Source organism: Grus americana, unplaced genomic scaffold (genome assembly GCF_028858705.1).
Source record: "Grus americana isolate bGruAme1 unplaced genomic scaffold, bGruAme1.mat scaffold_801, whole genome shotgun sequence".
In the NCBI taxonomy this organism is placed as follows: Eukaryota; Metazoa; Chordata; class Aves; order Gruiformes; family Gruidae; genus Grus; species Grus americana.
Window position 1 is genome coordinate 39,882 of NW_026562007.1, and position 12,751 is coordinate 52,632.

At 62.5% G+C, this 12,751-nt stretch overlaps 1 protein-coding gene across 1 annotated transcript; it reads left to right on the forward strand.

The window, feature by feature from the left end:
* Positions 1 to 181: 181 nt before the first annotated feature.
* PHF8 (PHD finger protein 8) lies at positions 182 to 12,743 on the forward strand (the record flags this gene model as incomplete). The annotated part of the gene is made up of 12 exons (XM_054812291.1): positions 182 to 352; positions 1,679 to 1,764; positions 4,511 to 4,619; positions 6,014 to 6,174; positions 6,284 to 6,425; positions 7,548 to 7,734; positions 8,821 to 8,983; positions 9,093 to 9,180; positions 10,105 to 10,211; positions 11,345 to 11,436; positions 11,885 to 11,974; positions 12,618 to 12,743. Coding segments are annotated over exons 1-12 (1,449 nt in total), but the record flags the coding sequence as incomplete, so codon positions are not given.
* Between the last annotated feature and the right edge of the window lie 8 nt (positions 12,744 to 12,751).

Here is a 12,751-nt window from a genome sequence, read left to right on the forward strand (position 1 = left end):
AGCACTAAAGGGCAGTGGGCAGCTATAGGGGGAGGGTTCCTATAGGGGATCACCTATAGAAAACCCCAAAGAAGGTATTTTATTGGGGGGGGGGTGGGAAAGGGGGGGGTATAGGGATCTATAGGGTAACGGGGCGGATGTCCTGGGCTGGGGGGCGGGGCTGGGGGGGTCTATAGGGGCCTGGGGGGTTCTATAGGGGCAGGTGGAGGATCTATAGGGGCAGGGGGGGGCCCTATAGGGGCGGGGGGGGGGCCATGGCCTCGGTGCCCGTATACTGCCTGTGCCGCCTGCCCTACGACGTCACCCGCTTCATGATCGAGTGCGACGGCTGCCAGGACTGGTTCCACGGCAGGTGGGGAACTGGGGGGAACTGGGAGGGACTGGGGGGAGTTTGAGGGTGATTGGGGGGGGACTGGGGGGGACTGGGAGGGACTGGGGGGAGTTTGGGGGCAACTGGGAGGGACTGGGGGGCACTGGAAGGGGACTGGGAGGGACTGGGGGGCACTGGGAGGGACCGGGGGGAGTTTGGAGGGCTACTGAGGGGGACTGGGGGGCAACTGGGAGGGACTGGGGGGAGTTTGGGGGCAACTGGGAGGGACTGGGGGGAGTTTGGGGGCAACTGGGAGGGACTGGGAGGGGACTGGGAGGGACTGGGGGGAGTTTGAGGGTGACTGGGAGGGACTGGGGGGAGCTTGGGGGCAACTGGGAGGGACTGGGGGGCACTGGGGAGGGACTGGGGGGAGTTTGAGGGCGATTGGGGGGGACTGGGAGGCACTGGGGGAGACTGGGGGGAGTTTGAGGGTGACTGGGAGGGACTGGGGGGCCACTGGGAGGGACTGGGAGGGACTGGGGGGAGTTTGAGGGCGATTGGGGGGGACTGGGAGGCACTGGGGGAGACTGGGGGGAGTTTGAGGGTGACTGGGAGGGACTGGGGGGCCACTGGGAGGGACTGGGGGGAGTTTGGGGGCAACTGGGAGGGACTGGGGGGCACTGGAAGGGGACTGGGGGGAGTTTGAGGGTGACTGGGAGGGACTGGGGGGCACTGGGAGGGACCGGGGGGAGTTTGGGGGCAACTGGGAGGGACTGGGGGGAGTTTGGGGGCAACTGGGAGGGACTGAGGGAGTTTGGGGGCAACTGGGAGGGACTGGGGGGCACTGGGAGGGGACTGGGAGGGACTGGGGGGAGTTTGAGGGGGACTGGGAGGGACTGGGGGGAGCTTGGGGGCAACTGGGAGGGACTGGGGGGGCACTGGGAAGGGACTGGGAGGGACTGGGGGAGTTTGAGGGCGATTGGGGGGGACTGGGAGGCACTGGGGGAGACTGGGGGGAGTTTGAGGGTGACTGGGAGGGACTGGGGGGCCACTGGGAGGGACTGGGGGGAGTTTGGGGGTTACTGGGAGGGACTGGGGGGAGTTGGGGGGGTTACTGGGAGGGACTGGGGAAACTGGGAGGGACTGGGGGGAGTTGGGGGGGTTACTGGGAGGGCACTGGGGAAACTGGGAGCAACTGGGAGGCACATAGCGACGGCTGTGCCTGGGGTTTGGGGGGGTAACTGGGACTGGGGGAGGGTTACTGGGGAGGGTTACTGGGGAGGGTTACTGGGGAGGGTTACTGGGAGGTTACTGGGAGGTTACTGGGAGGTTACTGGGAGCACTGGTGTCTGAGCGAGGCCCCGGCAGCTGCGTGGGGGTGGAGGAGGAGGCGGCGGCCGAGATCGACCTGTACCACTGCCCCAAGTGCGAGGTGCTGCACGGCCCCTCCGTCAGTGAGTGCCTATAGCGCTATAGGGGCGGGGCGGGGCGGGCCCTATGGGAGCGGGGCTGGGCCCTATAGGGCTGAGGCTGGGCCGTATAGGGTGTATAGGGCCCGGGTTGGGCTGTATAGGGCTATATATGACTGGGGCTGGGCCCTATAGGGCCGTATAGGAGTGGGCTGGGCCCTATAGGGCTCTGTCTGGGCCATATAGGGTGCTATAGGACCCGGGTTGGGCTGTATAGGGCTATATACGACTGGGGCTGGGCCCTATAGGGCTGAGGCTGGGCCATATAGGGTGCTATAGGGCCCGGGTTGGGCTGTATAGGGCTATATATGACTGGGGCTGGGCCCTATAGGGCCGTATAGGAGCGGGCTGGGCCCTATAGGGCTCTGTCTGGGCCATATAGGGTGCTATAGGACCCAGGTTGGGCTGTATAGGGCTATATATGACTGGGGCTGGGCCCTATAGGGCTGAGGCTGGGCTGCATAGGGTGTATAGGACCCGGGTTGGGCCGTATAGGGCTATATACGACTGGGGCTGGGCCCTATAGGGCTGAGGCTGGGCTGCATAGGGTGTATAGGACCCGGGTTGGGCCGTATAGGGCTATATACGACTGGGGCTGGGCCCTATAGGGCTGAGGCTGGGCCGTATAGGGTGCTATAGGACCCGGGTTGGGCTGTATAGGGCTATATACGACTGGGGCTGGGCCCTATAGGGCTGAGGCTGGGCCGTATAGGGTGCTATAGGGCCCGGGTTGGGCTGTATAGGGCTATATATGACTGGGGCTGGGCCCTATAGGGCCGTATAGGAGCGGGCTGGGCCCTATAGGGCTCTGTCTGGGCCATATAGGGTGCTATAGGACCCGGGTTGGGCTGTATAGGGCTATATACGACAGGCTGGGCCCTATAGGGCTGAGGCTGGGCCGTATAGGGTGCTATAGGGCCCGGGTTGGGCTGTATAGGGCTATATATGACTGGGGCTGGGCCCTATAGGGCCGTATAGGAGCGGGCTGGGCCCTATAGGGCTCTGTCTGGGCCATATAGGGTGCTATAGGACCCAGGTTGGGCTGTATAGGGCTATATATGACTGGGGCTGGGCCCTATAGGGCTGAGGCTGGGCTGCATAGGGTGTATAGGACCCGGGTTGGGCCGTATAGGGCTATATACGACTGGGGCTGGGCCCTATAGGGCTGAGGCTGGGCCGTATAGGGTGCTATAGGACCCGGGTTGGGCTGTATAGGGCTATATACGACTGGGGCTGGGCCCTATAGGGCTGAGGCTGGGCCGTATAGGGTGCTATAGGGCCCGGGTTGGGCTGTATAGGGCTATATATGACTGGGGCTGGGCCCTATAGGGCCGTATAGGAGCGGGCTGGGCCCTATAGGGCTCTGTCTGGGCCATACAGGGTGCTATAGGAGCCGGGTTGGGCCGTATAGGGCTATATACGACTGGGGCTGGGCTGTATAGGGCTGAGGCTAGGCCGTATAGGGTGCTATAGGGCCCGGGTTGGGCTGTATAGAGCTATATATGACTGGGGCTGGGCCCTATAGGGCTGAGGCTGGGCTGTATAGGGTGCTATAGGACCGGGGTTGGGCTGTATAGGGCTATATATGACTGGGGCTGGGCCCTATAGGGCCGTATAGGAGTGGGGCTGGGCTCTATAGGAATGAGGCTGGGCCTTATAGGGCCATATAGGACCAGGGTTGGGCCTTATAGGGCCCTATAGGACTGGGTCTGGGCCCTATAGAGCTATATACAACTGGGTCTGGACCCTATAGGAGTGGGGCTGGGCCATATAGAGCTATATACGACTGGAGCCTGGCCCTATAGGACTGAGTCTGGGCCCTATAGGACTGGGTCTGGGCCCTATAGAGCTATATACAGTTGAGTCTGGGCCCTATAGGACCTGGGCTGGGCCATATAGAGCCCTATAGAACCTGGGCTGGGCCCTATAGGACCAGGTGTGGGCCTTATACGATCCTATAGGACTGAGTCTGGGCCCTATGGGACCATATCTGAGTCCTATAGCGCCCTATAGGACTTGGGCTGGGCCCTATAGAACACATCTGAGCCCTATAGGACTGGACTCTTACATGATCATATAGGAGTGGGCCCTATAGAGCACTATAGAACCCCATCTGGGCTCTATAGAACCTGGTTCGAGCCTTATAGGGCTCTATAGGACAGATCTGAGCTATATGGGACCTGGTCTGGGCGTTACAGGACCCTATAGGACAGATCTGGGCCATATAGAACTGGGTCTGGGCCTTATACGACGCTATGGGGCTGGGGATGTATGGGGGGGGGTGGCTGGGCTGGTGTTCCCCTATGGGGCTATATGGGACGGGGTGTGGTCCTTATAGAGCCATATAGGACCAGATCTGGGTCTTATAGAGCCATATAGGACCAGATCTGGGCCTTATAGAGCCCTATGGGGCAGGGGACGTATGGGGTGGGGGATGTATAGGGCTGCGGTTGGGTCTTGCTGGGCTGCTACCCCCATCCCGGTCCATATGGGACCATATAGGTCCAGGACCATATGGAATTAGGCCTGGTTCCCCCATCCCGGCCCATATGGAACCGTATAGAACTAGGCACGTATAGAATTGAAACCGCTTCCCTCACCCTGAACCGTATAGAACCGGGTTCCTCCCATCCACGGGGGCCGTATAGAACCGGGTCTCTATGTACCCGAGGCCGTATAGAACCGGGTCTATACGTCCCCGGGCCCGTATAGATCTATACGTCCCCCGCAGTGAAGCGTCGCCGGGGTCCCCCAAAGCCTCCGGAGGTGGAGCCGGGTCGCCCCGTCCGCACCGGCAGCGCCCAGTTCATCCGGGAACTCCGGAGCCGGACCTTTCCCAGGTGAGCGGGACCTATAGAAACCGACCCTATAGATTCTATAGGAGAACTCTCCGGATTCTATAGGAGCCCCTCGGGGGGGAGGTCTATAAGATCCCCGCGCGCCTACGGGCGGAGGGTGAGCTGAGGGCTGGTCGGCGTAGGGGCGGGGGGAGTGCCTATAGGGTGGTGCCGTCCCTTCCTATAGGTGCTATAGGGGACGTGGAGACGCTATAGGTGCTATATGGCTTCCGGGCGGGATAAAGGAGCCCTGGTGGTGCCGTATAGAAGCTTTACGGTCTCTTCGGGCTCTATAAGGGCCGCGTGCTCTCCGGGAAGCGTATAGGCGCTCTATAGGATCCATATAGATTCTTGGGGTGCTATAGGAGACTTAGTATGGTGCTATACGAGTTCTGGCACCTATAGGGGCCGTATTGATCGTTAGGGTGCTATAGGAGACTTAGTATGGTGCTATACGAGTTCTGGCACCTATAGGGGCCGTATTGATTGTTAGGGTGTGGCGGCAGCCCTAGTAAAGCCCTATAGGGGCCATACGGCCTCTCAGGGTCCTATAGGGGATGTATAGGCGCTATAGGGGCTGCGGTACCCGGCGGAGCGCTGCGTAGGAACCCTATAGAGCCGGCGTAGGGCTTATAGAATCTGCAGCGTGCGTTGGGGCAGTATGGGGACCCTGGGGATCCATTATAGGATCTATAGGAGCTCCATCACTCGTTGGGGCGCTGTATAGGAACCCTATAGAACCGTTCCGGAACTTATAAAGCCTACGTCATCCGTATAGACGTTCTATAGGAAGCCTATAGGAACTGCATCACCCGTCGGCCTCTATAGGAACCCTATAGAGCTGTTCTAGGAGCTATATGGGCTACGCTGGCCATCGTGACGCCATATAGGAACCCTATAGAACGTACATCACCCATTGGACCACTGTAAGAACCCTATAGAGCCGTTCTGGGATCTATAGGGCCTACATCGCCCATATAGACACCCTATAGGAGCTCTATAGAACGTGCATCACCCATCAGACCGCTATAGGAACCCTATAGGGCCGTCCTGGCACCTATAGAACCTCCATCCAACCAACGCGCGACGCTCTTTGAAGACTAACGACTTCTCCATCGTCCATCGCGGTGACGTATAGGAACCGTTTACGGTCCGTATAGACCTTAAAGAGCCCGCGTTGGTTCTCAGGGCTCTATAGAACCCTTTTGTAGGCCATTATAGAATCTATAGGGTCTCCATCCTTCGGCAACCCGCCATCTCGGTTGAGTCGGGGAGTTGGGGCAACTCACCGACCATCTCCAGATGGTTCTCCAAGCCACGACAGAACTTACGGGAGATCCACGAGAAGACGCCGCGGATGCTCCGGGTTATCTATAGGGGTTCTATACGTTCCGTAGTGCCGACGAGGTGCTGCTGAGGCCGAGCGGCGCCCAGCTGACGGTGGAATACCTGGAGGAGAAAACCTTCAGCGTCCCCATCTTGGTGGCCCGTAAAGAAGGTCTGGGGATGACCTTACCGCCGCCGACCTTCACCCCGCGCGACGTCGAACATTACGTGGGTGAGTTTAGGGGTTCGGGGGGGGGGTATAGAAAAAAACAAAGGGGGCGGGGGTTCTCTTTGACCTTTCTATAGGGGATTTTGGTTGGGGGGGGGGTTTGAACCTATAGGGGGGGAGAAGATCGTCGACGTCATTGACGTGGGGCGACAAGCCGACTGCAGGATGAGGTTGGGCGACTTCGTGGCTTACCTGGGGGGCGCCCGCCGCGACCGCGTCCTCAACGTCATCAGCCTGGAGTTCTCCGATACGCGGTGCGTGATGTCATACGGCGGGGAAAGGGGCGGGGGGACACACGACACCCCCGCACCCCCAAATCGTCCCTGGTCCCTGCCCTGGGGGGACATCTGTGGGGTGTCGGGTCGTGTGTCGTCCCCCCCCCCCCAAAGCTTGGGGATCCCGTGTCCCCCAGTATGGCCCAGTATATTCCAGTACACCCCCCCCCCCCAGAGCATCCCTGGCACCCCAAAGGGACCCCCCCTGCCCTCAATTCTGGGGTCCCCCCATTCCCAGGGACCCCCCCCCCAAATCTGGGGGTCCCCCCTCAATCCCCATCCCCCCCCCCCATTCCCAGCCCCCCCATCCCTGGTCCCCCCCAGTGACCCCCCCAATTCTGGCAGTGACCCCTCTGGACCCCCCCCATTCTCAGGGACCCCCCCCAAATCTGGGGGTCCCCCCTCAATCCCCATCCCCCCCTCCCATTGCCAGCCCCCCCAGCCCCATTGACCCCCCCCAATTCTGGCAGCGACCCCTCTGGACCCCCCCCAAATCCCCAGGGACCCCCCCCAAATCTGGGGGTCCCCCCTCAATCCCCATCCCCCCCCCCCCATTCCCAGCCCCCCCAGCCCCATTGACCCCCCCCAATTCTGGCAGCGACCCCTCTGGCCCCCCCCCAATCCCCAGGGACCCCCCCAAATCTGGGGGTCCCCCCTTAATCCCCACCCCCCCCATTCCCAGCCCCCCCATCCCTGGTCCCCCCCAGTGACCCCCCCAATTCTGGTAGCGACCCCTCTGGACCCCCCCCAAATCTGGGGGTCCCCCCTCAATCCCCATCCCCCCCCTCCCATTCCCAGCCCCCCCAGCCCCATTGACCCCCCCCAATTCTGGCAGCGACCCCTCTGGACCCCCCCAAATCCCCAGGGACCCCCCCAAATCTGGGGGTCCCCCCTTAATCCCCACCCCCCCCCCCCATTGCCAGCTCCCCCCACCCCTGGGTCCCTCCCCCCCCCCCAACATCCCCCCTCCCCTTCCCCCCCAACCCCAGGCATGGGGATCCCCAACTCCAGACAGGGGGGGCTCCCCAACCCTAATGGGGTGTCCCCCCCAAATAACACACCCCCCCCCCCAAATAACACCCCCCCCCCAAAATTTTCCAGCCTTTCCAACCTGGTGGAGACCCCTCGGATCGTCCGGAAACTTTCCTGGGTGGAAAATCTGTGGCCGGGGGAGTCGGCGTGCGAGCGCCCCAGCGTGCAGAAGTACTGCCTGATGGGCGCCCGCGACAGCTACACCGACTTCCACATCGATTTCGGGGGGACCTCCGTCTGGTACCACGTCCTCAGGGTACGGCGGGGGGGCGGGGGATTTGGGGGGGGGGGTGGTTGGGGGGGATTTGGGGTGGTTAGAGGGGATTTGGGGGGATTAGAGGGGGGTTTAGGGGGATTTGGGGGGGTTAGAAGGGGTTTAGGGGGGATTTGGAGGGGTTAGAAGAGGTTTAGGGGGGATTTGGGGGGATTTGGGGGGGCTAGGGGGTGGTTGGAGGGATTGGGGGGGCTATGGGGTGGGATGGGGGGGCTAGGGGGTGGTTAGAGGGGATTTAGGGGGGAATTTGGGGGGGTTAGAGGGGGTTTAGGGGGGATTGGGGGAGGCTAGGGGGTGGTTAGAGGGGGTTTAGGGGGGATTGGGGGGGGATTTGGGGGGGCTAGGGGGTGGTTAGAGGGGGTTAGAGGGGGATTGGGGGGGCTAGGGGGTGGTTAGAGGGGATTTGGGGGGGATTTGGGGGGGGCTAGGGGGTGGTTGGGGGGATTTGGGGGGGTTAGAGGGGGTTTAGGGGGGATTTGGGGGGATTTGGGGGGACTAGGGGGTGGTTGGAGGGGATTTAGGGGGGATTTGGGGGGGCTAGGGGGTGGTTAGAAGGGGTTTAGGGGGGATTTCAGGGGCTGGGGGGTGGTTAAAGGGGGCTTAGCGGGGATTTGGGGTGGTTGGGGTTTAGGGGGGATTCGGGGTGGTTAGAGCGGGGATTTGGGGGGGCTCTGGGGTGTTCAGGGGGGCTACAGGGTGGAATTTGGGGATCTAGGGGGTGTTTAGGGGAGCTATAGGGTGGGTTTAGGGGGGAATTTGGGGTGTCTGGGGACTCTAGGATGGGTTTTGGGGGGGCTATGGGGTGTTTGGGGGAGGTATAGAGCGGGTTTGGGGCTTTACGGGGTGTTTGGGGGAGCTGTAGGGTGGGATTGGGGCATCTATAGGGTGGGACGGGACATCTATAGGGCAGGAAGTGGGATCTATGGGGCACATAGGGCAGCTATAGGGTGGCTTTAGCGTTCCCCACCCTCTCTATCCCCCCCCCAACCTTCCCGCGCCACTTTCGGGTGCCGCTTACCGCCCGCCCCACGGCTGCCCCACGGCTGCCCCACGGCTGCCCCACGGCAGGGCGAGAAAATCTTCTACCTGGCGCGACCCACGGCGGCCAACCTGGCTTTATTCGAGGCTTGGAGCAGTTCTCGAAACCAGAGCGAATTATTTTTTGGGGATCAAGTCGATCGATGTTATCGTTGTCCCCTTCGTCAAGGGCAAACCCTCTTCATCCCCACCGGTAATTAACTTTTTTTTTTTTGGGGGGGGGGGGGGTGGGTGTTTTAGGGGACCCCGAAACTTTTCCGGGCTCTCCTGCCCCACGTATTGTGTTTCTACCCCCCCGCCAGGATGGATTCACGCCGTGCTGACCCCCGTCGACTGTTTGGCTTTTGGGGGGAACTTCTTGCACAGCCTCAACATCGACATGCAGCTCAAGTAGGGGAATTTTGGGGGGGCTTTGGGGTCATTTGGGGTGGTTTGGGGGGGCTTTGGGGTGGTTTGGGGGGGCTTTAGGGTGGTTTGGGGGGATTTGAGCTGGTTTGAGGGTGGTTTGGGGGGGCTTTGGGGGGCTCTGGGGTGGTTTTGGGGGATTTGGGCTGGTTTGGGGGTGCTTGGGGTGGCTTTGGGGTGAGTTTTGGGGGATTTGGGGGGGCTTTGAGGTGGTTTGGGGGGGCTTTAGGGTGGGTTTGGGGGGCTCTAGGGTGGTTTGGGGGGATTGGGGCTGGTTTGGGGGGGCTTGGGGGGGGCTTTGGGGTGAGTTTTGGGGGATTTGGGGGATTTGGGGGGCTCTAGGGTGGTTTGGGGGGATTTGGGCTGGTTTGAGGGCGTCTTGGGGGGATTTGGGGGGCTTTTGGGTGATTTGGGGGGGCTTTTGGGGGGTTTTCGTTGGGTTTGGGGTCCTTTGGGGGGGTTTGGGGGGATTTGGGGGGGCTGCGGGGTCATTTGGGGGGGTTTGGGATGGTTTTGGGGTGTCCGTGGGGGTGATTTGGGGGGGCTTTAGGGTAATTTGAGGGGATTTGGTGCTTTGGGATGTTTTGGGGGGGCTGTGAGGTGGTTTGGGGGGCTTGGAGGGGACTTTAGGGTGGTTTGGGGGGGGCTTTGGGGGGTTTTGGGGGTGTGTGGGTAATTTGGGGAGCCGCAGGGTGATTTTGGGGTGATTTGAGGGAGCTTTTTTGGGGGGGGGGGGGGGGGCGTGGCTTTTTGGGGGGCACTTCGAGGTGTTTTGGGGGGGGGGGGGGCTTTGGGGTTGGGGGGGCGAGTGGATCTATGGGGTGATTTTGGGGATCCGGCAAGACGTTTCAGGTCGCCGTGGGGTGCCGTGGGGTGCCCCCCAAGAGCCCCCCGATATTTTTATGCCAGGGCGTACGAGATCGAGAGGCGCCTCAGCACCGCCGACCTCTTCAAATTCCCCAATTTCGAGACCGTCTGTTGGTACGTGGGGCGGCACCTCCTGGACACCTTCCGAGGTGGGTCCTGCCCCGAATTTGGGGGGTCCCAGGGGGGGAGAGGGGGTTTGGGGGGGTCCTGAACCCCATCCTGGGGGTCCTTGACTGCATTTTGGGAGGTTTTAGGGGGTCCTGTGGGGGTTTTGGGGGTCCTGAACCTCATCCTGGGGGGTTTTGGGGGTTCTGAACTCCAGCCAGGGGGGTTTTGGGGGGGGTCCCAGGGGAGTTTTGGGGGTCCTGAACCCCATCCTGAGGGGGGGTTTTGGGGGTCCCAGGGGGGTTTGGGGGGTCCTGAACCCCATTCTGGGGGGTCCTGGGGGGTTGCAGGGGGGTTTTGGGGGTCCTGAACCCCATCCTAGGGGGTCCTGGGGGGGTCCCCATGGGGGTTTTGGGGTTCCTGAACCCCATCCTGGGGGTCCTTGACTTCATTTTGGGAGGTTTTAGGGGGTCCCAAGGAGGTTTTGGGGGTCCTGAACCCCATCTGGGGGGGGTTTTGGGGGGTTTTGGGGGTCCTGAACCCATGCGGGGGGGGTTTGGGGGGTCCCAGGGGGGTTTTGGGGGTCCTGAACCCCATGCGGGGGGGGGTTTGGGGGGTCCCAGGGGGGTTTTGGGGGTCCTGAACCCATCCAGGGGGGTTTTGGGGGGGTCCCAGGGGGTTTTGGGGGTCCTGAACCCCATCTTGGGGGGTCCTGGGGGGGTCTTTGACATCATTTCAGTGGCTTTTGGGGGGTCCTAGGGGGTTTTGGGGGTCCTCAACCCTCATCTGGGGGGACCCAGGGCATTTTTGGGGGTCCTGAACCCCATCTTGGGGGTCCCAGGGGGGTTTTGGGGTGTCCCTGGGGGGGGGATTTAGGGGTCCTGAACCCCATCCTGGGGGGTTTTGGGGGTCTCATCCCCATCTTGGGGGGGGGGGGGAATCTTTGGGGCTCCCAGCTGAATTTTGGGGGTCCCCAGATTGGATTTTGGGGCTCCCGGCTGAATTTTGGGGTGCCCCTATTTACCCCACCCCATCTTAAGGAGGAACCATCTCATTTTGGGGGTGCTCTTAGCTGTCCCACCCTCACCCTATTCCTCTACTTTTGGGGGGGGGTTGTCCCCAAAAATTTGGGGGTCCCCCTCTTTGACCCCCACCGCCCCCCCAAATTCTTCTCCAGGGCTCCGGGAGAACCGGCGTCATCCTGCTGCCTACCTGGTGCACGGGGCCAAGGCGCTGACGGCCGCTTTCCGGGCCTGGACCCGCAAGGAGGTAACGAGGGGGGGGGACGAGATGAGTTTTGGGGTGCTGGGGGGGTCCCCTGAAGGTTTTTGGGGGGCTACGGGGGGTTTTTAGGGGGCTACGGGGGGGTTTTAGGGGGGTTATGGGGGGATTTTGGGGGGTTACGGGGGGGATATTGCTGGGTTGGGACCAGGGTTTGGGGAGGGGGGAGGATTTTGGGGGGCCCCCATGTTTTGGGGGGAGTTTGGGGGGGCTACGGGTGGATTTTGGGGGGCTCTGGGGTGATGGGGGGGGGGCTGCGGGGGGTTTTGGGGGGGGGCTGTGGCGGGGATGGGATGGATGGGTGCAGCCAGGTTTTTTTGGGGGGGGGAGATATTTTGGGGGGGGGGTTCTCCCCAATTTGGGGGGTCCCTGGGTTGGGGGGGGTGGGGGTAAAAGTTGGGGTCCCCCCTGTTCCCCCCCCCCCCCCCAAAATCAGGTTTTGGGGGAACACGAACACGAGATCCCCGACACCGTCCGGCCCGGGCAGCTCATCAGGGAACTGGCCAAGGAGATACGGCTGGTGGAGGTGGGGCACTGGGAGGCACTGGGAGGCACTGGGAGGGACTGGGGGGGCACTGGGAGGGACTGGGAGGGGACTGGGAGGGGACTGGGGGGGCACTGGGGGGCACTGGGAGGGGACTGGGGGGGCACTGGGAGGGACTGGGAGGGACTTGGGGGGGCACTGGGAGGGGACTGGGAGGGACTGGGAGGGGACTGGGGGGGGCACTGGGAGGGGACTGGGGAGGGCACTGGGAGGGGACTGGGGGCACTGGGAGGGGACTGGGAGGGGACTGGGGGGGCACTGGGGGGAGTTGGGGGGGCACTGGGAGGGACTGGGAGGGACTGGGGGGATTTGAGGAGGTTGGGGGGGGGACTGGGAGGGAACTGGGAGGCACTGGGAGGGGACTGGGAGAGACTGGGGGGCACTGGGAGGGGATGAGGGGGAACTGGGGGGGACTGGGAGGGAACTGGGAGGCACTGGGAGGGGACTGGGAGAGACTGGGGGGCACTGGGAGGGGTTTTGAAGAGGTTTGGGGGTTACTGGGAGGGACTGGGAGCATTGGGGGGGGTCACCGGGGGGGGTGGCGAGGAGGTTTGGGGGTTACTGGGGGTTACTGGGAGTTACTGGGAGTTACTGGGAGCCCCTCCGCCCCCTCTCCCCCCCCCAGGACCTGTTCCAGCAGAGTGCCGGGAAGTCGGGGTCCCCCTTCGGCCCCCCCCGGGGGGTTCCCCCCTCCCTCAAAGACCCCCCCCTCAAAAAGGGGGGACCCCGCCAGCGCCCCCCCGCCCCGCGCCCCCCCCG